The 21,690-nt window shown below is 59.6% G+C and overlaps 6 protein-coding genes across 6 annotated transcripts; 4 read left to right on the top strand and 2 right to left on the bottom strand.

The window, feature by feature from the left end:
- Positions 1–136: 136 nt before the first annotated feature.
- WHR41_04926 (uncharacterized protein) lies at positions 137–2,290 on the top strand. Its single transcript, XM_069373532.1, has 3 exons — positions 137–854; positions 1,067–1,503; positions 1,560–2,290. Exons 1-3 carry the CDS (start codon positions 438–440, stop codon positions 1,798–1,800), a joined length of 1,095 nt encoding a protein of 364 aa, XP_069229119.1. The 5' UTR covers positions 137–437; the 3' UTR covers positions 1,801–2,290.
- A 332-nt stretch (positions 2,291–2,622) lies between these two features.
- Positions 2,623–4,787, top strand: WHR41_04925 (uncharacterized protein; the record flags this gene model as incomplete). The annotated part of the gene is made up of 3 exons (XM_069373531.1): positions 2,623–2,678; positions 2,808–3,537; positions 3,600–4,787. The coding sequence occupies 3 exons, from the start codon at positions 2,623–2,625 to the stop codon at positions 4,785–4,787; spliced, it is 1,974 nt and encodes a 657-aa protein (XP_069229116.1).
- Positions 4,788–7,904: 3,117 nt separating this feature from the next.
- Positions 7,905–11,183, top strand: WHR41_04924 (uncharacterized protein; the record flags this gene model as incomplete). The annotated part of the gene is made up of 1 exon (XM_069373530.1): positions 7,905–11,183. The coding sequence occupies one exon, from the start codon at positions 7,905–7,907 to the stop codon at positions 11,181–11,183; it is 3,279 nt and encodes a 1,092-aa protein (XP_069229117.1).
- Positions 11,184–13,556: 2,373 nt separating this feature from the next.
- Positions 13,557–16,646, top strand: WHR41_04923 (uncharacterized protein; the record flags this gene model as incomplete). Its single annotated transcript, XM_069373529.1, has 2 exons — positions 13,557–14,877; positions 15,127–16,646. 2 exons carry the CDS (start codon positions 13,557–13,559, stop codon positions 16,644–16,646), a joined length of 2,841 nt encoding a protein of 946 aa, XP_069229122.1.
- Positions 16,647–17,055: 409 nt separating this feature from the next.
- WHR41_04922 (uncharacterized protein) lies at positions 17,056–18,844 on the bottom strand. The gene is made up of 2 exons (XM_069373528.1): positions 18,325–18,844; positions 17,056–18,265 (listed from the first exon to the last, which is right to left on the bottom strand). The coding sequence occupies exons 1-2, from the start codon at positions 18,806–18,808 to the stop codon at positions 17,103–17,105; spliced, it is 1,647 nt and encodes a 548-aa protein (XP_069229123.1). The 5' UTR covers positions 18,809–18,844; the 3' UTR covers positions 17,056–17,102.
- A 475-nt stretch (positions 18,845–19,319) lies between these two features.
- WHR41_04921 (uncharacterized protein) lies at positions 19,320–21,629 on the bottom strand. The gene is made up of 3 exons (XM_069373527.1): positions 21,192–21,629; positions 19,905–21,111; positions 19,320–19,846 (listed from the first exon to the last, which is right to left on the bottom strand). The coding sequence occupies exons 1-3, from the start codon at positions 21,543–21,545 to the stop codon at positions 19,494–19,496; spliced, it is 1,914 nt and encodes a 637-aa protein (XP_069229120.1). The 5' UTR covers positions 21,546–21,629; the 3' UTR covers positions 19,320–19,493.
- Between the last annotated feature and the right edge of the window lie 61 nt (positions 21,630–21,690).

Here is a 21,690-nt window from a genome sequence, read left to right as displayed (position 1 = left end):
GCAATCCGCAGCCCGCAGTTGGAGGTGTAGTGGAGACAACGACGTCGTCAAGACCGCCAAAGTCGCGTCGCGATCCGACTTCGCCCGCGGGGAAGAGGGAAGGAGCGATCCAGAGCCGCCAAGGGCAAGGCCCGCCAGCCAGCCAGCCGGAGCAGGCGTGCAGCGAGGGCTAAGCGCGAAGAACAGACTTCCTTTCACAAGCTCGCCCGATCACATTACCACGCCTCACTCACCTCTCACCTCCCGCACGCCTCGCCGGCCTTGTGCCAGCACCCTCTCCACTCTCCCACCACCGCGCCTGACTGCGCTCCTATGATACCGACACGCGACCTTCTGCGCCGGCGCAATATCACTTTCCGCTAGCATCACCACATTCGCTCGCTCGCTCGACCTTCACGCCCAATGACGCCGCGCACGCCGACTGAATACCTCAAGCAATGAGCCACAACCCCAATCCTTCACCCCTCGCCCCGACCTCTCTACCGCATCCGAACCCGCTCAAGACCATTCCCGCAAACATGTCTTCCACTCAATCCCCGCCCTCGCCCGTCGAGGCCACACCCTACTATGGCATCCGTTCCTGGATCTCGCAAGCCGTCGTCGCTTCCTTTATTGCAGGTGGCACCGCCGGCGCGGTCTCCCGCACGGTCGTCTCCCCGCTCGAGCGTTTAAAGATCCTGCTACAAGTTCAGAATGTTGGGCGCGATGAATATAAGATGAGCATCAGCAAAGCATTGTCGAAAATGTGGCGCGAGGAGGGTTGGCGCGGCATGATGGCCGGTAACGGCACCAATTGCATTCGCATCGTGCCTTACAGCGCGGTGCAGTTCGGCAGCTACAACATCTACAAGAAGGTGAGACATTTCCATACATTTATGTGAGGCCCAGGCAGGCAAGCGGCAGGCAGGGAGAGGTATCAGGATCAGTCGCAGCCACAGCGACATAAGCATCCACCGTTCCGAAGCTCAATGAGTTACGATTACCGCCGAATTGCCGACTTTGCCTTTGCGCGCACAAGGTACTGTCCTCTTGTTTCCTATTGTTTGGCTGATCGGCTTTACCACAGGGCTTCGAATCCACTCCCGGCGCATCGCTATCCCCACTCTCCCGTCTATGCTGCGGTGCACTCGCAGGTATCACCTCAGTCACCGTCACCTACCCTCTCGATATCGTCCGCACCCGCCTTTCGATCCAGTCCGCCTCGTTCGCCGCATTGGCTAAAGACAAGTCTGTTGCCGCAGCCGAAGCCGCAAAGAAAAAGCTTCCCGGCATGTGGGGCACAATGAAGCAAATGTACATGAGCGAAGGTGGAATCCCAGCGTTGTACAGAGGCATTCTACCGACCGTCGCTGGCGTTGCGCCCTACGTTGGACTCAACTTCATGATTTACGAAAGTGTCAGGACCTACTTCACTCCTGAGGGAGAGACTGCTCCTAGCAATTTTGGCAAGCTCGGAGCTGGTGCCATCTCTGGCGGTGTGGCACAGACCTGCACCTACCCACTGTGAGTATCCCTGAATAGTATGTCCGGCCATGCTATTGATACTGACAATTCTTCAGTGATGTGCTCCGCCGCCGCTTCCAAATCAACACCATGTCCGGCATGGGCTACCAGTACAAGGGCATCTTCGACGCCATCCGCGTGATCGTTGCGCAAGAGGGAGTCCGCGGCCTATACAAGGGTATCAGCCCGAATCTGCTCAAGGTTGCTCCGTCCATGGCCAGTTCCTGGCTCAGCTTCGAAATGACCCGTGACTTCCTCATGGAGCTGAAGCCGATCGAGGACGAGGACGAGCCTTGAATCCGCATCCTAAGCCCCGGCTGAGCGAGATCTGAGCGAAGTCAAGACACAATTCCAAACCACGGCCCTCGCGGCCGCATCACCCAAACACAACCATGCATTGACGGCGCAGGCGTTGCTTTTCTGAATCACCATCAAGGAAGGGAACGGAATAGAAGGAGAAGGAGAACTTCAACCCCGATTCACTTTGTTTTCTTTTTCTTTTCAGCGGAAGGTTCGATGAGATTTGCATACTGGGAAGGGCCAACCCTTTCCACCGCGAGGGAACAGGATAAGCGAGGCGTTGGACGGTACAACAAACCACGAGAAAGAGGGCAAGGCGGAAAAAACACGTGTTTCTTTTTCTTCACTCGAGCGAGCGAGCAAGCGCGGCATTCGTCGAGAGGGAAGCGCGAAACGGGGAAGTCGTGTTCGAAAGGAAAGCAGGGGCATCGTGTGGCAAATGAGGTGTATAGTAGCTCCACAACCAAGGCCCGCTGTTTATTGCACACTTGTCTACATCGTGCCTTCTGATCGCGAATATGTTGGACTGTCGTTTGCGGAATCTTGAATGTTCGGCTACTTGTGGCAGTGATCTTCCCGCCCGCCGTCGTCGGGCTCTGCTGCTGTCTCCGCATGGGGTGATCGACGAACCGAGGCTTGTGGGCTTTGGAGGTTGCCGACGACACGGTTGATGTTGATCAGTTCGAGGATCCGTATTCACATTCGAGGACGAAGAATAATATCGATCTGTCTTCGGTGCTTTCAATAATTGGACTAGACTTTGTTCATTCCAGCAGACTTGTTCCTCAATTTCTGCAGCAATAAAGCATCGTTTCGGCAATGGCTTCTTCAACACCACCACCAAGACCGATCAAGCGATTATTAGTCGCGAACAGGTACGCCTCATCAATCCATTCTCAAGACCAGAAGAAGAAAAGATTCAAAAAAGAAACCAACCTCCAACCTTCCATCCCCAACCCTCAAAACCCCTCCACACACACAACCCTAACACCCTCTCCCCCCAGAGGCGAAATCGCCGCCCGCATCCTCGCCACCGCCCACGAGCTCTCCCTCACAACCTACGCCACCTACACCCCGACCGACACCTCGCACGCCCGCCTCGCAACGCACGCCCTCGCCCTCCCCTCCGCAGCCTCCTACACCGACATCGCGCTGCTCGTCGCCCTGGCAAAACAGCACGGCATCGACGCCGTGCACCCGGGCTACGGCTTCCTGTCCGAGAGCGCGGCGTTCGCGGCGGCCATGGCTGAGATTGGAGTTGCCGTGATCGGGCCCGGGAAAGAGGGGCTGGAGAGGACGGGCGACAAGCTTGCTGCGCGGGAGTTGGCGGGGAGCTGTGGGGTGCCGGTTTTGGAGGCTTGGGAGGGCGGGGTGGAGGGGGTGAGGGGGTTCGTGGAGGGGGTTGGGTTGCCGGTTTTTGTGAAGGCTGTTGATGGGGGTGGGGGGAGGGGGATTCGACTTGTTAGGACTACGGGGGAGTTGGAGGGCGCGGTGGGGGCTGCGAGGAGGGAGAGTGCGGAGGGGAGGGTTTTTGTCGAGAGGGCTGCGGTTGGGGGGTGGAGGCATGTGGAGGTGCAGGTTTTGGGGGATGGGAGGGGGGAGGTGAGGCATTTGTGGGAGAGGGAGTGTAGTTTGCAGAGGAGGTTTCAGAAGGTTGTGGAGGTTGCGCCGGCGACCTTGGGGAGGGAGGTTGTGAGGAGGGTTGTGGAGGCGGCGGTGCAGATGGCGAAGAAGGTGAGTTTGGTGGTGGGTTGGGAGGTGAGGGGATGATGATGATGCTAACGAATGTTGTGCAGATTAAGTATAGGTCGCTCGGGACGTTCGAGTTCTTGCTGCATCCGGACACTGGCGAGTTCTATTTCTTGGAGATCAACCCTCGTCTTCAGGTCGAGCATACGATCACGGAATCAATTTGCTCGATTGATATTGTCAAAGTCCAATTGCAGCTGGCGCAGGGGCTCAACTTCGATCAAACAGACCTAGCCAACATCGATCAAGATCCAATGCGGCCGCCACCTCAGCGATCGATCCAACTGCGAGTCACAGCAGAGGACCCAGAGAAGAACTACTCCCTCAGCATCGGCAAAATCCAATCCTTCCATTTCCCTTCCGGCAACGGCGTCCGCGTAGACACCGCATTAGTCCACGGCGCACCCGCAGTCGTGAGCGCCGACTTCGACTCCGTAATCGCAAAGATCATCATCACAGCACCAACCTGGGACGGCGCCGTCCACAAAGCCCGCCGCGCCCTGCAAGAAACAACAATAACCGGCGTCAAAACCAACCTCGACATCCTCGCCGCCATCGTCTCGCACGCAGACTTCCTCGCCGGCGCCTGCGACACGCAATGGCTCGAGTCGCACCACGCAGAGCTCCTCACCGCCAGCGCCGCGATCCGCAAAAACCGCCCGCCCTCCCTCTTCCCCTCCCAACCAACCTCCTCCCTCCCGAGCACAACCTCCACCTCAGCGCCCCTCTTCCGCCCAAACGACGCCTGGACCTTCACCCTCACGCCCACCAACCAGCCCTCCCAATCGCAGCAGCAACAGCAACAACAACCCCACCACCTAACCCTAACCCGCCTCCTCCGCGCCGACTTTCCCACCTCCCTCTCCGCCGAACTAACCCACACGCCTCCCTCCTCCTCCTCCTCCTCCTCCGCCCAACCCCAATCCTACACCCTGCACCTGCAATCCACGACCGCCAGCGCGCACGCGAGCCGCCACCGCCTCGGCTCGCGCGACGATCCGCGGCACGTCGTGGTTCCGTTCGCGGGCACGCTGGTGGAAGTTCTGGTTGACGTGGGTGATGAGGTACGCGAGGGCGAGACGGTTTGCGTGGTGCGGCAGATGAAGATGGAGGTTGAGGTTCGGGCGCGGAGGGGAGGGGTCGTGGGGTTTGTGACGGATGCGGAGGAGGGGGAGGAGGTGGGGGAGGGGGTGTTGGTTGCTGTTTTGGAGGGGAGGGAGGGGGCGAGGCTGTAGGGGTTCTGGGTGGAGGGCATGGGGGCTGGGAGGATTGGGAGAGGGCTTGGACATGGGGGTTGGATTGTCAGGATTTGTTCGTGGGTTTCTCGTTGTACGTGGTCAGATTAGAAGGGATCGAACGACTCCGTCTGGCGGAATAGCTCTACGCTCCAAGGCTTGAATGCCGGAGCCTTGTCACCGTGAGCAATCCGTCTGTTACCTTTCCATGCCTGGGGACGGAACAAACCAGTGCAAGGGAAGCAGGAGACAATGTCTAGAACCATTGGAACATGCCGACGCCAACGAGCACACTATTATTCCAAAGGCGAGGGAGCCGGCCCCGAATCCCGTTGAACAGCATCGATAGTCTTCGAGACATGCAGGACGTGTCTGGAAACCCCTCAAGCAGCTTCGTCAATGGAGTCATCCAGAAAATCCCACCGTTCTGCAGTACGTCAGACGACACGAGTGGGAGACGCACACGAACCCTTCCCTCGCGTCGCAGGCTCCTCCGTGTCTAAGACTCTGTATTCACCAGGTAGACCGGGCACGCGGCATTGGCACACTGCCCGTCCGTCCCTCTCACATGGACAAGCATCGAGATCCGAGCATTTGCCCATACTGTACCAGCTCGCTGGCAAAATCAACCAGCATGAACACCTCGACCTACCAAACACCACAACCCGATCATCGACCACTCCAACTCGCCCTGTCACTCACTCACAGACACTTACGCGGCGATCCCTCCTAATGCGGCAAGTCCTCTCGCCACGAGGCACGTAGCGCGCCGGCGGCCAGGGCTGAAACAAAATGACCAGGAGGCTGTGCTGCGCCTGTGCAGCGGACCTGGCGCTCGGAGCAGCGAAGTCTTAGATTTGCTCGGCTCTGGCGGGAAGACATGCAGAGGAGCTAGTTTCTGGTGATGCGATAGAAGGGGATTTTCACTAATGTCTTGGGTTGGCAAGCTGGCATCGTGATGGGGGTTGTGTTGCTGTGCTGTTTCGGGGATTAGACGTTTGTTGTTGCCTGGGAGTTTTAGAGCTTCACGCGAGGGATCAGCGCTCGCGTAGGGCTGGGATGGCGAGATTGCGCGTGGGGAGCAGGGTTGTAGGTTGGCCGTGAGGGGAGGAGAACAGGGTGAGATGAAAGGGGAAGATGGGGGGGATGTGCTACGTCAGGAATGATGCGTTCGAGTCGCTAGGTAGGCCCGCGCTCTGAGATTAAATGGCAGCCTGAGGAGAGCTAGCGGCCTGCCTGCCTTTCCATCGTTCCGCAGCCGGCACGCTTTTTCGCGACTCCTGAATCAATCGCACGCACGCCCGCGGGCAGGCATTCTCCATGCTCTGCCTGACTCGACTGCCATTCCCACGGTAACGGGCTTGCGCAATTGCTGCTTGTGCGCACTTGCTAGTCCCCGTGCCGTTGAGATACAGTTGTAGATACGGTGCGGCAGCAGACGTCAAGCGCACGCGTTGGGCTGCCGGCTACCTGGTAGACGCCCGCGAACCGCTGGTTGGAGGTGGGAGAAGCCGGCAGGCGGGGTCATGTGACTGCGCGACACTTTGGTGCCGGCTCACCCGGCGATTTTTTTGGAGCTCTCCTCCGCAGAGCTGCAGCCGGCCCAATCGAGCTGCTGGACACCAGCGCAGCCACGCAGCTTGTTTTGGGCATCACTGCTGGTCACGAACACGAACAGCTACAGCTCGTGCGGGTCTCTGCTAGGCGGCCTGGTCACGAGTGGACGGGATTACGGGGAAGCATATGTGCTGTTACGCTGGCAGGTGTGTGTGTGTGATGGACCAGTGATGAGCTGGCCGAGGCCGCGGGAAGGCGACAGTTCCATGGCGGCGCTCCAACGTGGTGGGCTGTGAGCGGTGCTTGAGACAGGTCTGCGCGTCGATGTGCTCATGGGTCTCAGGCTCTCAGCACTGCGAGTGTCGCTGGCGCCTCGGCGAGCGAGGGAAGGACTGGGCTGGCGAGCGTGCTGCAACGTGCGAGCACGGTCCGCAGCCTGATAGATTGGAGGGATTGGAGAGGGGCTTGTCAGATGTGCCGCGGCGCATGGGCAGCCCGGCAGGATGTAGCGATGCATTGCGCAAGCGTGGCCACCGCACGCGCGACGGGAGCAGTGCGGAGGGATGCTAGTAGTGGTAACTATTGAGATGAGGGTTGTAGCAGGAGGGGCGGCGCACACTAGGCGGGCCCAGGGGAGATGAGTGGTCAGCGTGGCGAGTGGCGACAGGCCACGGGGCGCGAAGAGACAGCATCGGCAGGTGGTAAACAAAGGAAAGGCGTTTCAGGCGTTGTGGTCGTTTTCGAGGGGTCTATCGCAACCAGGCTGATCCTGATCTGGAGGGCAGAGGGCGGGCGGGCGGCAGGCGTATAGACGGCGGTGCGATATAGCAGAGAGCGGCGCGAGAGGGTGCAGTCCAGCGTTCGTGCAGCCCGGCGGCCATGTGTGATCGCCTGCTCTGGCCGGGGCAGCGACACGGCGCCCACACGGCGTGGGCGAGTCTGGCGGGCCTCGCAGGCAGGCGCGGCCGGGTGGGCGTGGCCGTTCTGCACGGGCGCCGGAGCGAAACTCTGAGCGCGCACGGGCCGCGGCCTGCCTGGCTGCCTGCCCGCTGGCTGCTCGTCCCTGCTTTGTTTTGGAGCGCGGATCCGATCGCGCCTCGCTTCCCTCACCGTCACCACACCCACCACTTCCACCACCGCCGGCCATCGCCCTCGACGCCCACCGCGCTCGCACTGCTCCGCGAGCATATCACCCTCCTCCTCCCCGTCGACCGCCGCCGCCGCCCTCGACACCGCACCCCGCCCGCGCCTCCACCGGCACCGCTCGCCTCGCGCCGCCCGTCGCACGACGCGTGTGTCTGGCATTCCACGGCACCGCTCCGCCGTCCGTACACACACCCTCGCCCATCCTTATCGCATTGTCTGCGCGCACATACCACGCTCCCGCCGATACTGCACCCTTCCGCTGCCCGACGACATCATCGCGAGCCCGCCCGTCGCAACACGTCGCCCGCAGGCACCGCCGTCGCGACACGAGCCGCCAGAGCACCACCCACCACCGCACCACCGCACGCACAGTCACACCAACACTGCGCCGCCCCATCAATGACGACGTAAACAATGGAGTTCGACTACTCTCCCCGCCACCACTCTGCCGGCAGTGCTGCGCACATGCTCTCGCCCACCCAACACCACAACACCACGATAGAATCCATCAGGCAACTGCGCCGCACACTATCGCGCTCTCCATCGAAGCCGGCACGCTTCCAGTTGTACACCCGCACTTCGCCCACCTCTCAGCACCACACGCCAGCCTCTCCGTCTGGTCTTTCTCGCTCCTGCAACATCGAGTGCGCGACGGAGCCGGTACCTAAGCCCAGGTTTTCCGTCAAGCGCAGCGGCACTCGCACGTCGATGCGACGGACATCGCCTAACAGCCCACTCCGCCGTGCCCTCAGCGACAAAGCCAACCAGCCCAATGCGCGTCCTGCCCTGATCCGCCGCTCCTCTGCTGAAGCCGACCAGGAAAACATGGATTGCAGCAGCGACACACCGAAGGAAACCGACACCCGTTTTGATCAGCCCATCAAGCTTGACTTCAACAAGCCCGACTTCAAGCCAGAGCACCAGTCTAAACCCCGAGCTGACACTCTTCTCCAACCACTTTTCAAGGAGCCGAATCCACCGAAATCCAGCCCACTGAAGAGAAGCGACGGAGTGATGAACTTGGACGCGGCTGGTATGAGCAGCCCTCGCGTGAAGCGTAGGAGCCTGCACGGCCCAGCCGGTTTCGGCAACGACTTCAACGTATTCGATCAGGGAATGGACGGCACTTCCTCCGAGACCGCCATGCCTGACGCCGAGAAGGAGAAGGAGAAAGACAGCACCTCTGGCTTCTCAACTTGGCCCAGTCCTTCCATGCAATCTCCGCAACGGCGACCTCATGGACTGAGAAAATCCACCCTTCAGCAGCGCGCTCCCGGTCGCACGAGGCTGTTTACCACCGAAGGCGAGGCAGGCTCAAGTCCTTCTTTGACGAGAGCAAGATCGCGCATCTCTCTCGATGGTGCGCTTCCTCTCCGAAGCCCCGATTTCGGTTCACCTTTCTATCGCAGCAGTGCGAACGACCCACCGGTCCTTTTCCAGCCGCCCGCGCAGAAGACCTACCAATCAGCACCCAAGCCACACCCCTTGTCTAACGCACTATCACCATCCTCATCTACCTCGAGCATCGCCGACGACTCCCACGAAATTTCACAGTTCCGTGATGTTCCTACCGCGAACAAGCCTGACATGCCTAAACCTAACTTCGCTAAATCACTTCCTATTGGTGCCATGCGGCCGACACTTACGAAGAACCCTGGCTTCCCGGGAAACGGACAAGAGACATTCGCAACTCCTGACGCCTATAAGATGGCAAAGCCTTTGCCGCAGGCTTTCATGTCAACAGGCCTCCTCTCAAAACGAAATAGGAATCTGGATTCGCCTGGCGGTGCAGGACCCATGCCCGATACCCCTTCCAAGAAGACCCACGCCATCTTCACTGGCACTCCTGCACCGGCTTCAGGGCTTGGAAAGGTCGCACAGCCTTGCCACGAGTTTGGAAGCCCAACAACACCTTTCAACGGCCGCGCTTCAAAGATGTCACCTGAATCATTCGGCAAGGGTGCCAACATCTTTGGCACGCAGGCGCTGAAGCTTTCCCGTCGTGGCAGCTTCGCCAGCATCACAGGTGACGACGTGGTCAACTCGCCTCTGCAACTTGGCGAAGGCCATATGAGTGCAGACGAGCTCCCGCCCACACCAACAAAGACTGCCGCCACCCTGCCGCGTCCGCAATCCAAGGGCGGCAAGAGCAACAGTCTGCGCAGCAGTCTTTTCGGTAGGCGAACTTCTCTTGGAAGTGATACATTCCTTCCCCCGGAGTCTTCCGCCGATCAGGATGCAGACGGCGAGCAGGGTGATGCGCTTGACTGTTCTACTACCAGCAGGAAGAGCCAACGCTCTGCCCTCAACTTGGAGCAATTTGCGTCAGGCAGTGCTGATAACCATGGTCCGAGATTGTCGACGCCCATTCTCGGAAGATCACCACAAACGCCGCATGATTGGAGCTCTCCTCCGGATCCCAGCAGGCTTACCATCTCTGCTGAGCGGACATCGATGCTTGTTCCAAGCAACACGTTCCCACCAGCGACACCAACTGGACCGCGAGATTCCTTCCACCAGAGCTTTGTTCAGAGCAACGCTTCTTCGGGGTACTTTGCGAACGACGTCGACACTTCTCTAACCACACGTTTCGGCCAGTCAGCAAGCTTTGGCGTGGGCGAGTTTTCTCAGGTCTACAAAGTCGAAAAGCCTATTCCCGGCAAGGCTTCCACCGGGCAGAGCGAGACTGGGCAGACACATAGAGTGTGGGCTGTGAAGAAGTCTCGCCGTCCATACACGGGCAACAAAGATCGTGCGCGTAAGATGCGTGAAGTACAGATCCTCAAGCAACTGCGCGGTCACGAGCACATCATCGAGCTTGTGGACGACTGGGAGTCGAAGAACCATCTGTACATCCAGACTGAATACTGCGAGAACGGCAACCTCAAGGACTTCCTCGCCCAGGCTGGTTTCAAGGGCAGACTTGACGACTTCCGCATCTGGAAGATCATGCTCGAACTGGCACAAGGCGTCAAGTCCATTCACGACGCTAGCATCATCCACTTGGATCTCAAGCCCGCCAACGTCTTCATCGATTGGGAGGGCGTGCTCAAGATTGGTGATTTTGGCATGGCAAGCACCTGGCCTGCGCCGCCTGGTCTTGACGGCGAAGGTGACCGCGAGTACATCGGTCCTGAGGTGCTCTCTGGTCGCTTTGACAAGCCTGCCGACATCTTCGCGCTGGGTATGATCATGCTCGAGATTGCCGGCAACATCGTTCTCCCCGACAACGGCGTGTCGTGGCAGCGCCTGCGCCATGGCGACCTCAGCGATCTCCCCAGCCTCACCTGGACTTCTGACAGCAGCCTGGTGCGCGATGAGTCCGGCGACCCTATCGAGATGCTCAACGGCGCCTCGCACGACTCTTTGGTGGTCTCAGACCAAGACGACGACGACCTGGACTTCCTGCGCAAACCCTCGCCGGCGCCTGTGATCGACCGCGCCCGCGAGCTGGTCCAGCCGCCCAACTTCATGATCGACCCGACCGACCCGGGGTCGCTGGACGCCATGGTCCAGTGGCTCATCCGCCCCGACCCGGACGCCCGCCCACTAATCAGCGAGGTCCTCGACACCCTCGGCGTGCAGTGGGTCCAGCGCCGGCGCCGCGCCGGCGCCTCAGTCTACGAGGGCAACTGGGGCCCAGCTGACGACGTCCTGGGGCCTGAGCAGGACGTCGAGATGACCGATATCTGAGGGGCGCACGTGGCGCATGCGACGTGCTGAGTGATTTTGTGGGGATGATCGTGGAGCGTGGAGAGAGGGACCTGGCGTGCATTGCACTGCAGGTCGACGTGGCTCCAGCTGCGAGCGAGTGAGATGAGAGACGAGGCTGAGACGGGGCTGGAGCCAGCTGAAGTGTGGCTGGTACTGGACGACGTCTCACCCCTTGCGGTGTGAACGCGCGTGAGTGGAAGTCCACAACAAGAAAGAACGACCACGACGCGGATATCTTTTTGACGGCCGATACATTTTCGCTTCTTCTTCTTTCCCGCGCTCTTCGCATCACGCGACGCGGACGGAACCCTTTTTTGCTTCTTTTTTCTGCTTTTCTTCAAATTTTCACTCACGACATAACGACACAGCTGGGAGCAACGGTGCGATTGGAGTTTTGGGATGGTTTTTCTGCTTTCTTGCTTTTCTTGCTAGATTCAACGGCGTTCTGTTTGGAGTAATGAGGTACACACTTTTTGATCCGGGGATTGGGCTTGCATTCACCACGTCCGACAGGCTGGGGACTGGCGCGTGGGAATGGGAATGGGAATGGGAAGGGAGTCACACAACAAAGGCATGGGGAGGGATGCATCGGTTACATGGCGTTTTTTAGGTACTTTTGTCTTTTTTTTTTCTTTCTTTTCTTCGGGCGGGTCACCCGTCAGGGCGATCTGGGCTTGTTTGAATTAATTATGATATTTTTTGGCTCTCTCTTCGATCTCTTCTCCTCGTGCTCGGTTTCTCGGCGATGAATGATGATCTGGAGCGTGCTCTTTGATGTAAGGTCGGGTTAGGTCAAGCTATCTCGGCTCCTCCCCAGCCGTGTCGTGAGCTTATGATTAGGGTGTTCGAGCCGTTTTTGCTCCTGCGCGACGGCAGAGCAGAGCAGCGCAGAGCTGCCTTCAGACGTACAGTAGCACGACTCGCAAGCCTTGGTTTCCACCCGCCACAAGGTACCTCGACTAAAAGGTATTTCCCCGACGTAGCCGGTGTCAGCAACCACGTGCCGCTTGCTCCGAACAGAAACAACGAATCTCGCTTTGAACTGCTAAAGACAGAGGATCCTATATTTCGCTACCAGGCAACACGCGCTCTGGACCTTCTCCACGGACAGGCCAAGGAAGGAAGGTTTTTGACTTCGTCCTCGCAGCTCTGCTCCCCCGCTTTGGGGCGCGCGCCGCCGCCGGTGAACGCATGTCGTGCTGCGGGCGATGGGCGAGAGCTGCAGCTAACGGGCGATGGGCAGGGGATGGAAGCATGAGGAGCGAACGGCGGGCTGGCCGATCCGGGATGTGCGTGTATGGAGGTAAGGTATGTAGCTGTCATGCCATGTCGTGTCATGTCGTGCCGTGTCGTGTCATGTCGTGCCGTGTCGTGTACGACGGGGAAACAATTACTCTATTCGTCTCCGGTCTCCTAAGGTACCTGCGGCTTCGCGGCTGCGGGACATTATTCTCACCTCACCGTCACCGAACAGGCAGGCAGGCCAGGTGAGCGCGGCTTGCGGGCGCTGTGAGGACGACGGTACCTACTACCTCTGACTACTGGTACCACAGCTGCAGATGCGTTGGTGCGCGCCTCGTGCCTGGCCGCTGGCGGAGGGGGACGTGAGAGAGAGAGAAGCCACCTACGTTTCACGCTCGTCAGCCTTGCGAGACCCGGCTGGCTGGGCCGAGGTGTGCCTGCGCGCGCGTGTGATTTGGCCGGAGCGCTCGGCAGATTTGCGCCGGCGTTGCGGGCTGCTGGTGAGTGGGTGAGTGGGTGAGCGGGTGGTTTTTGGCTGGAGTGGTTGAGATTGCCTGCTGAGGGGGAAGGGAGATGCGGTGTGTATAGATTAGTAGTAGCGTAGCGTAGGGCGTATGGATGTGGATGGTCCAGCCGCGGACGGGGCTGGAAGGAAGGGAAGGGCCGGCAGAAGGCAGAAGCGATTGACGTAGCGCGGCCGTCGCTTGTTTCTGGCTGCGACACACACCAAGGGACACCCGCCCCGAGCAGCCCGAGCCACGCTGGACGCACCCGCGCGCCGCCAAACAAAGCAATTCACGCCTTCATCGCCGCATCACCGCATCACCGCATCACTGCTCCCTGCACCCTTAACATCCCCCGAGCATCATACTCACTGCACTCTCACCGCATCCGCCGCTCCCACCGGCCCGCGCCCCGGCACCGCCGTCCTCACTTCCTCCATCTCCGACCGACACAAAGCATGGCCGCTGGGTGCGGATAGAGCCGCAGCATACCACAGCGCCTCTGCCTTCATGACGACAGTGTCCGGCCAGAGCAACCGCCGCTCCTGTCGCCAGTGACGGGCGTGCAAGTGCACCAGCACATCCTCACCCACCCGCACACCACACAATGCCTCCCGCCGCCGCCGACTCGCGGCCCAGCATGAACGGGCGCGCACCAGACCAGCCCGCCGACAGGCACCCATCACCACCACCCGCCACGCCCTCGCTGGGGCCCGAATCCTCCTCCGCCTCGTCGACGGCCACCGTCCAGCGCCGGAGCCCCAGTGCCTCCCGCCAGAACACCTCCTCCTCTACCTCCTCGCACCCTGCGCCACAATTACGAAAACAGAGCTCCACATCCCTCCTGCCCAATTCTTCCTCCCCATCCGCAGCCGCCAGCCCTAGATCCTCACGCAACACCTCACCCGTCCGGAGAGACAGCCGCCCGGGTCCCCTCGCCAACCAGTCCTTCTCCACGCAGCCTTCCGCCGCCGCCATCCAGCGCGCGCTGTCCGCCAGCAGCGTCCCGTCGCTTTCCGCCGGAGGAGCCGTGACGGAGGCCGTGTCGAAGCTTCCCGCGCGAGGCGGCCAGAAGAGCGCGGGGTCTGTGTCCGGCGAGACGACGCCGCAATGGCCGGCCTCGCCCCGATTGAAGAGCCCGCCGCCGTCCTCGCGGTCAAATTCCCGGCAGCCGGGCATTGCTTCGATAGCGGGCAAGAAGCCAGAGGATGCCGCTGCTGCCTCGACGCCGGCGCCCAGTGTGCCGCCTAGCATCAGCATACAGAACGCCACGCCCACGAGCAGGACGCAGACGCCGCCGCCTCCGGCTGCTTCGAAGCAAGCTGCGCAGGAGTCGAGCAAGGGCGAGCAGCAGTCCTCATTACAGCCTTCGACGAAGATGCCGTCGCGGGGTCCTAGCGGGAAGCAGCTTCTGGAGACCGTACAAGAAAACAGCGGCGACTCGACGGCCGAGCCGAGCCCTGCTGCCGTGCAGGCGGCTGCTGATCTGAAGCCGGTTCCTCGGGCGGTAGACGAGATTAAATACAGCATGCAGAAGGAACATGACGATACGGAGAAGCATACGAAGACGGGAGATAGCGAGAGCGAGACTGGCGGGAACAGAAGCGAGGGCACGAGGAGTCCACAGGTCCCTCAATCCCAGGCTCCCGGCAGCTCGCAGAAATCGAGAGCTGCTCCACCTAAGAACAGCTTCCCGGCTTTGACGACGACGAAATCACGACAATCCGAAGGAACACGAAACATGACAGTCGAGACTGAAACTGTTCAGTCGATCCCGCAGTCTTCCCTCAACGCAGGCGACCGATCTACCGGCGGCCGAGGCGAGAACAGCGGAAGTGTCCGATTAAAACCCAGCAACGAGACGATCAGGCCCAAGAAGGAACGGAAGAAGCCTTCGGCGAAGGCGAGGAGTGTCAACCAGGGCACCGGTACGTTCCGTTCTCCTTTGCTGCTTCCGCGCGCTTCCCTTGACGATTTGCACGGTGCCACTTGCGTTTCCTCCACCGCGTCCATGTCCGAAGACGACGGGCCCGGCCTGCCGGGCCCCCGTCAGCAGCAGAGACAGGCGCGCAACCTCTCCCATCACTTCCGCAATGCTCTCACTTCCACGTTTTCGAAGAAGCCCTCCGCGTACTTTGGCAAGAGCAGTTCAGGTTCTAACAGAGATGCGAGTAAAGCTTCCTCGAAGGCCGACATCTTCGAAGCGAGGGTCGCCAACGCCGTCGAAGATGCGAATTCCTCCGACTCGGACGAGACTTTCGTCTACGAGTCCAACCCGCCGGAGCAGCAGCGCCGGCCCAGACACCACTCGCGCACGCCTAGCGTTACGTCTTCGCACTCGATTGCTGATAGCAGAGCTGGCATTCGCAACTACAACGATGCCATGGAGGAGCGACGCGTCAACGGCAAGCGCTCCATGAAATTCTCCAACAACCCATTCAACGAACTGGATAGCCCGAACGATCGACAAGACGGAACAGTGCGGTCGCATCAGCCCCGGCATTATGGGCGCTGGGGACGAGGCGGCAGCCACGCTTCGATGTTCGATCAGGACTCGCCGTTCACGCAGGCCTCCAAGTTGCGGAACAGCGCTACGAACCTCAGGCATTCCAGGCCTAATTCTCCGAGGAGCCCGCAGAGTATGCAGCACAACCGAGCAGGACCGGCCTTGTTTGCTGGGAGGAAGAAGGATTCCTCGTTTGATTTTGACGGCGAGGGCGCGGACGACGAGAGGACGCCGTTGATGGGGAGCGTCCGCACGCCTAGGAGTATTCGGCAAGGACATAATCGCATTCACAGCAGTGGTGCGAACTCGATCGATGAGTACTACTCTGTCCGACGACACTCGCGCTGTGGCCGGCTGGGCGGTTGCATGCTCGGACTGGCTGTTTTCATCGCCGTCGTCCTCAGCGCCGTGGCTTTCCTGGTCATGAGCAACAGGCCGATGTACGACGTCAAGATCGAGAAGATCCAGAACGTCCTCGCCAGCGAGCAGGAGATCATGCTTGACCTGCTCGTCGGCGCCGTCAACCCTAACGCCCTCGGCATCTCCGTCACAGACATGGACGTCAACATCTTCGCCAAGAGCAAACACGTCGGCAGCAGCGGCGACTTCCCCTCCGACGACGGCAGCGATAAAGCCCTCGCCGGCCCGACCCCCCGCCGAAAACGCTCCCCCTCAACATCACTATCAACATCCACCTCCCTCTCCCCCCACCCCGCCGACTCCCACGACCACGGCACCTCGCCCTCCGACCCCCTCGAGCGCGACGCGCAAACCATGCTCCTCGGCCGCATCTTCCACTTCGACCAGCCCCTCGCCTTCGAAGGCTCCCCCATCAAGCGCCACCCGCACTTCTCCGTCGGCGAGCTGCGCCTCGCCCACCCGGGCAACAGGACCGAGGCCGGCGGCTCCGCGCGCTGGGAGCAGGTTCTCAAGCACCCCTTTGAGCTGATCATAAGGGGCGTCTTGAGGTATCAGCTGCCGATTTCGAGCCGGGTGCTGAGTGCGGCGGTCGGCGCGGGCGTGTTGGTGCATCCCGAGGAGGGGGTGGATGAGCTTGGTAGGATGAGGGTTGAGGTTGTCGAGGGGCCGGGGGGGTGGGTTTGGGTTGATTGGGAGGGGGTTTTGAGGGATGGTGGACTTGTAGTGGACCATGGGAGGGAGAGGGAGATGGTTGTGGAGGAGATCGAGTGAGTTACATGGGTTTTGGATTTGGAATGGGAAGACGTGGGACAGGACTAGACTCTGGTTTCCTTTTGCCCTTTTTTTTTTTTCGGCCCCCTGTGTCGTTACTACTACAGCTTACCTACTCGGTCCAGCCGGACGGACGGACGGGTTTCTTTTACTCTTTTTGAGCGTTCGAGCGAACCTGAGCCTGGACATCTAGCCAGCCAGCTTATTCATTAGTCAGGGGGAAAGAGTTTGTCTTAGGTAGGACGAAACGTCGTTGGTATTGATATTGGTTATCGGTACGGAAAGCAAAATCGAACCAAGTCAAATCAAATCAAGTCAATAAACAAATGGCACTCGCACGCTATCATATCATGTCTCAGAACATCAACCCTTCCTCCCTTTCACGACCAGAGGATGAATCTGAAAAAAAGAAAAAAAAAACCCCACCCCAACCATCCAAGCCCACAAACCCTTCACTCACTCCCCCCTCCCAAACGCAACCTTCACCCCCTTCGCCGGCTGCAACACGATATCCGTCCTCCACCCAGGAAACTCCCCTCCACTGCGATCCTCCACCCTCCCGAACGTCTGCAGGATCCGCACGACCGTGTACGCCATCTCCGTCAGCGCAAACTGCTGCCCGATGCAGATGCGCGGCCCGCCGTTGAACGGCACGTACGTCCAGGACTTGGGCGTCCAGCCGTCCCAGCGCGAGGGGTCGAATTCCCGCGGATCGCGGAAGGGGGAGCCGGAGGCCGGGTGCTGGGCCGGGTAGATGTCGGGCCGGTGCTGGAGGATGAGCGTGCTGTAGCCGATCGGCGTGTCTTTGAGGACGGCGAGGGGCTGCGAGCCGTCGGGCCCGCCGCCGCGGGGGAGCGTGGTGTCGGCCAGGGCTACGCGGACGTTGTAGGGGACCACGGGGTAGAGGCGCAGCGTCTCGTTGAGGGTGTGCTGCAGGTAGCGCATGGATTTGAGGTGCTCGTAGGTGGGCTTCGTGGCGGGGTCGGCGCCGAGGGTGGAGTGGATTTCGCGGCGGAGCGTGGAGACGACGTCGGGGTGTTGGGAGAGGGAGTAGAAGAGCCAGGAGAGGGTCACGGCGGTTGTGTCGCGGCCTGCGAGGAGGACGGCGACCAGCTGGTCGCGGAGCACGGTGCGGTCGCGCGTGTAGGAGGCCAGCGCGTGCAGGAAGGTGTAGCCTTGGTCGGACTTGGTTTTGGCTTCGAGTTCCGAGGGCGGGAGCGCGAGGGCCTGGTCGATGTACTTTTCGACAAAGGCGTTGAGGACTTTCAGGCCCTTGTGGAAGCCTTTCTTGGGCACGAGCGCTTGCGCGGGCCCGGCGCGGGCGATGATGGCTTGCACGTGCTGGACTTCGGCGAAGGCGTGCGCGAACTCGGCCTTGGGGTTCTCGAGGCTGTTGACGCTGTCGCCGAGGAGGAAGTCGGTGGCGGCGTCGAGGGTGAAGCGGAAGAAGAGGTCGTCGATCCGGATGGTCTCGCCGGGGAGGGAGCCTTCGAGCTTGGACAGGAGGATCTGGACGTGGGTTTCGAAGGTGTGCAGGTCGGAGACGCGGTCTTTGATGAATTGGGGTCGGATCAGTTGACGGGAGTTGTGCCAGAGATCTCCGTCGGTGGTGAAAATGCCTGGACGAGGACTGTTAGTAGCGGATCGGAGCAATGCATCCGAAGACGAGAAGACGTACTCAAGCCCAAAAAGTCCTTCCATTCCTTCCTGAACTGCGGACCCTTGCCGTAGCTTCCAAACTGCGTGGCAAGGATCGCCTTCACGTTCTCCTCATCCGCGGTGAAGATGATTCGGTCGCCCATCGTGATAGCTTCGGCGGTCCACTGCTCGCCCGAGCCGTTCGCGGCCCTGGCCTTTGCGAAGATCTGCCACCAGAACTCATGGTTGCGGTGGCGCAGCATGTGCCAAACTGCATTGTAGATAAGACCGAGGTTCCAGGGCGTCCAAGTACGGTAACTGGGAGCACGAGCGCCGAGGCGGGCAAGTTTGACCTCACGGGTGATTGCCGACACGCAGATGTTGAGATACCATGCAGTGGCGATGGCGAGGATGCCATAAACAAGGGTGAGATTGGCGGAGTCGCGGAATTGCCATGTCGTCCAGACCAGCAGCCCGTAAATAACAGTCTCGGCGCCGGCGCGATCAAAGATGTAGAGCAGCATGTCTATCTGAAGCAGTCGAGAACCAGGAAGCCTGTTGCTGTCATTCCAGAGCTTGACCGCTGGGACGGCCAGACTTATAACCGTCCACGAGGACTGTCACCTACCTTCCGTCACTGCAAGCGAGCCAGGGACCAGGGCCGGGCCATGGTCAGTAAGGTTTCGCATCCTGACGCTCCGTCTGGGTCCTCACGCTAGCAGAGGCCAATCGCTGTAGCGGCCGCCTGGCGCCTGTACGAGTGTACGACTAAACGAGAGGGGCATTGCAGGATGCCGAGGCTGCCCTATACACTGACCCAAGGTTTGGGCTTGGTGCCTATTGCGAATATACGACTGGCTCGTGACCCGTTGTTTTGATGCTTCATCACAGATGAGGTCGTTTGTCGGGGGCCGCGGCTTGCACATAGCACAGCCTGCAGGCTCTGCGATCGCATCATCCCGGCTCGGTTAATGGCTGTCACGGCTGTCTGCAGAAACGGTTGCCAAGCATGCCTGACTCGGTACGAAATAACAATATCAACATGATAATTGGACGCTTGATTGTGTTGTCGCAACGAATTCCTGTCTTTTGCCCCTCGGATGGCGACAGATCGACGCCCCCAGCACCGCTTGCATTCCTCAGTCTATTTACTGTGTACCTTGTATGACATTTGTGATCGTAGAGCGTTACCGGTGCCTGAGCTACCACCTATTCCTCGTCCCAAATCCTGACTTTGTCGGAGTACTCTCGGATATTCGAATACACCGTCTCCTCAATCAAGTCGCCCTTTCCGCCTGCAACTCGCAGAATCAAATCGTTCAAAGAGCTGCGTCCTAGAATATCCACGTGATCGCCGGTGCTGGGGCCACCGCGTGGGCTGAAACGATCGGGTTCGTGGCGCATCTCCACCACTCGGATGGGAATCTGCGCAGGGTTGTATCGGGACATGCGCCAGCCGCGGTTGCACATGTAGCCGGATGAGAGCAGGTTGACCGTGCCGTCGCCCTCGCCCATGACGACACCATGGTCAACGTCGTCAGGGAGAGAAGTAACGGTCGTGTCTAGAAGTATTGTCAGCAAACTGTCTGATGTCGTGGCTTAGGTTACGAAGGGACGAACCGATGGCTGCTGCTGTCTGATTCTTGAGAAGATCAAGCTCTTCACGATAATAGTAGGCCCGCTCTGTCGGTTTCCCAACACCATAGAAGCAGTAAATCTTCATGTTCGGAGCGTTTGGGAGGCGGGTCTCGAGAGGGTTGACCCATTTTGCGGGTATCTTCTGGTTCTGCTCGACCTCACGCTTCGAGTGAGCAACTCCATGACTGAAAGAAGACTTGATGGCCTGAGAGTACCAGTCTTCGGTACTGCTGTACAAGTAGGGAAGAGTCTCGTCCATGGTAAGGTCGCCAGGGTTGCTCTTTTTGCCATCACGGCTAAATTTGAGGAATTTGCCGTAAGTGAAGTTTTGACCAGGCCTGTCGTCCGGCGCCCATGTATCATTGCCCCAGACTGCGTTGCCGCCGATGGGAAGCATACTGCTGATGCCAGGCATTGCGCGAAAGATCTCGGCTCGCTCGTTCTTGCTGAGGAACTTCTCCAGGCCGTAGACTGCAAAGGCGTTAAGTTGAGCAGTATCTTTCATCTCGCCGGAAAGGACGGCAGGCACATCCTTGAGAGCGCCGAGCATGCATCCAGAGATATTGATCCAGGCTTCGATGTGGTCATTCACCCAGTTGGACCCACCCTTGCCATGTTCCTCTGACTCAACCCAATGCATGAAGTAGTATAGTACTTGACTTCCCATGCTGTGGCTGAGAAGAACAGGCTTCAAACCACTCACAGTCTTTCCGAGCTCAATGTGGTTCTTCAAGCGGGTGAAGTACTGGTCGCGGATCTCCAAATTCATGTAGCTAAGTCGCCAATCGTATGCAGCAGTGAAAGCGTTCGTAGGGTCGTATCCGATCGTTGCAAGGTTCTCGAGAATCTTGTTCCAAATCCAGTATCCAGTGATGAAGAAGTCTGCAGCGTCAAAGCCTTGAGCAGAACGCAGCTTGATGCCCGGAGGGTCAAGCCCGGTCTCCTTGTCGAGCATGACGTGCCTTTTCCATCCCGCCTTGTCCAGCACCAAAGCCCGCATCATGCTCCAGGACCCCCATAGTCTCTTGCGAAAGTACTGTCTTGACTGCTCTTCAGTGCCCCAGCTCTCCAGGCCGGTCGAAATCACACCAGGGATCATGATCACGGGATGTTTCGCCTCGATGCCCTGGCTCCTAGCATGGAGACCGACGGAAAACGAATCGTAGTTGACGGCTTCTTTCTCATGGCTCTGCAATCAAAGACACCTTCGTCAACCATCAGCTATGGAAGGGATGAAGCGGCAATGCTTCTGCCCGCATGGAGACTCACCTGCATCTGTTGAACATCCTTGATCAGGCCAGCCGGCAGGACGTCCAGAATGCTGTCCAGATTCAGATCGTTCAACCCCGCCATATCGACCAGCTTGTCCAAGCTTCCAGTGGGAGACGCAAAGAAACCGGCAGCGAGAACGCCGAAAAGGCCTCCCAGTCCAAAGATCCACGCATTTCGCTTCTTACTGCTGCCCCTCCGGCGTTTCGAGAGCTTCTCCAAGCGACGCGCCTCGACGATCTTGTAATCCGAAACCTCTCCAGGTCTAGTCGGAGCTGGGCTCGCGTCGCGAGAGCTACTCGGCGTGGTGTCCGGCGTGCCGACGCCAAAGATGCGCCTGCGAAGGTCCGACATGGCTCAATGCGAGAGTCGTCTAGAGGGAAAAGGGAGAAGAAGGTTTGTCGCGCGCGCGCGCATTTTCGCGCGTAGGCTGGGCTCGAAGGCCCATGCTTGGGACGTCATCCCACAGCGGAGGGCCCGGAGGGGCTGGCTGCAACCC

This window comes from Cladosporium halotolerans, assembly GCF_011745625.1.
Source record: "Cladosporium halotolerans strain TM138-S3 chromosome Unknown Sca16, whole genome shotgun sequence".
Taxonomy (NCBI): Eukaryota; Fungi; Ascomycota; class Dothideomycetes; order Cladosporiales; family Cladosporiaceae; genus Cladosporium; species Cladosporium halotolerans.
This window is presented reverse-complemented; position numbering and strand designations above follow the sequence as displayed.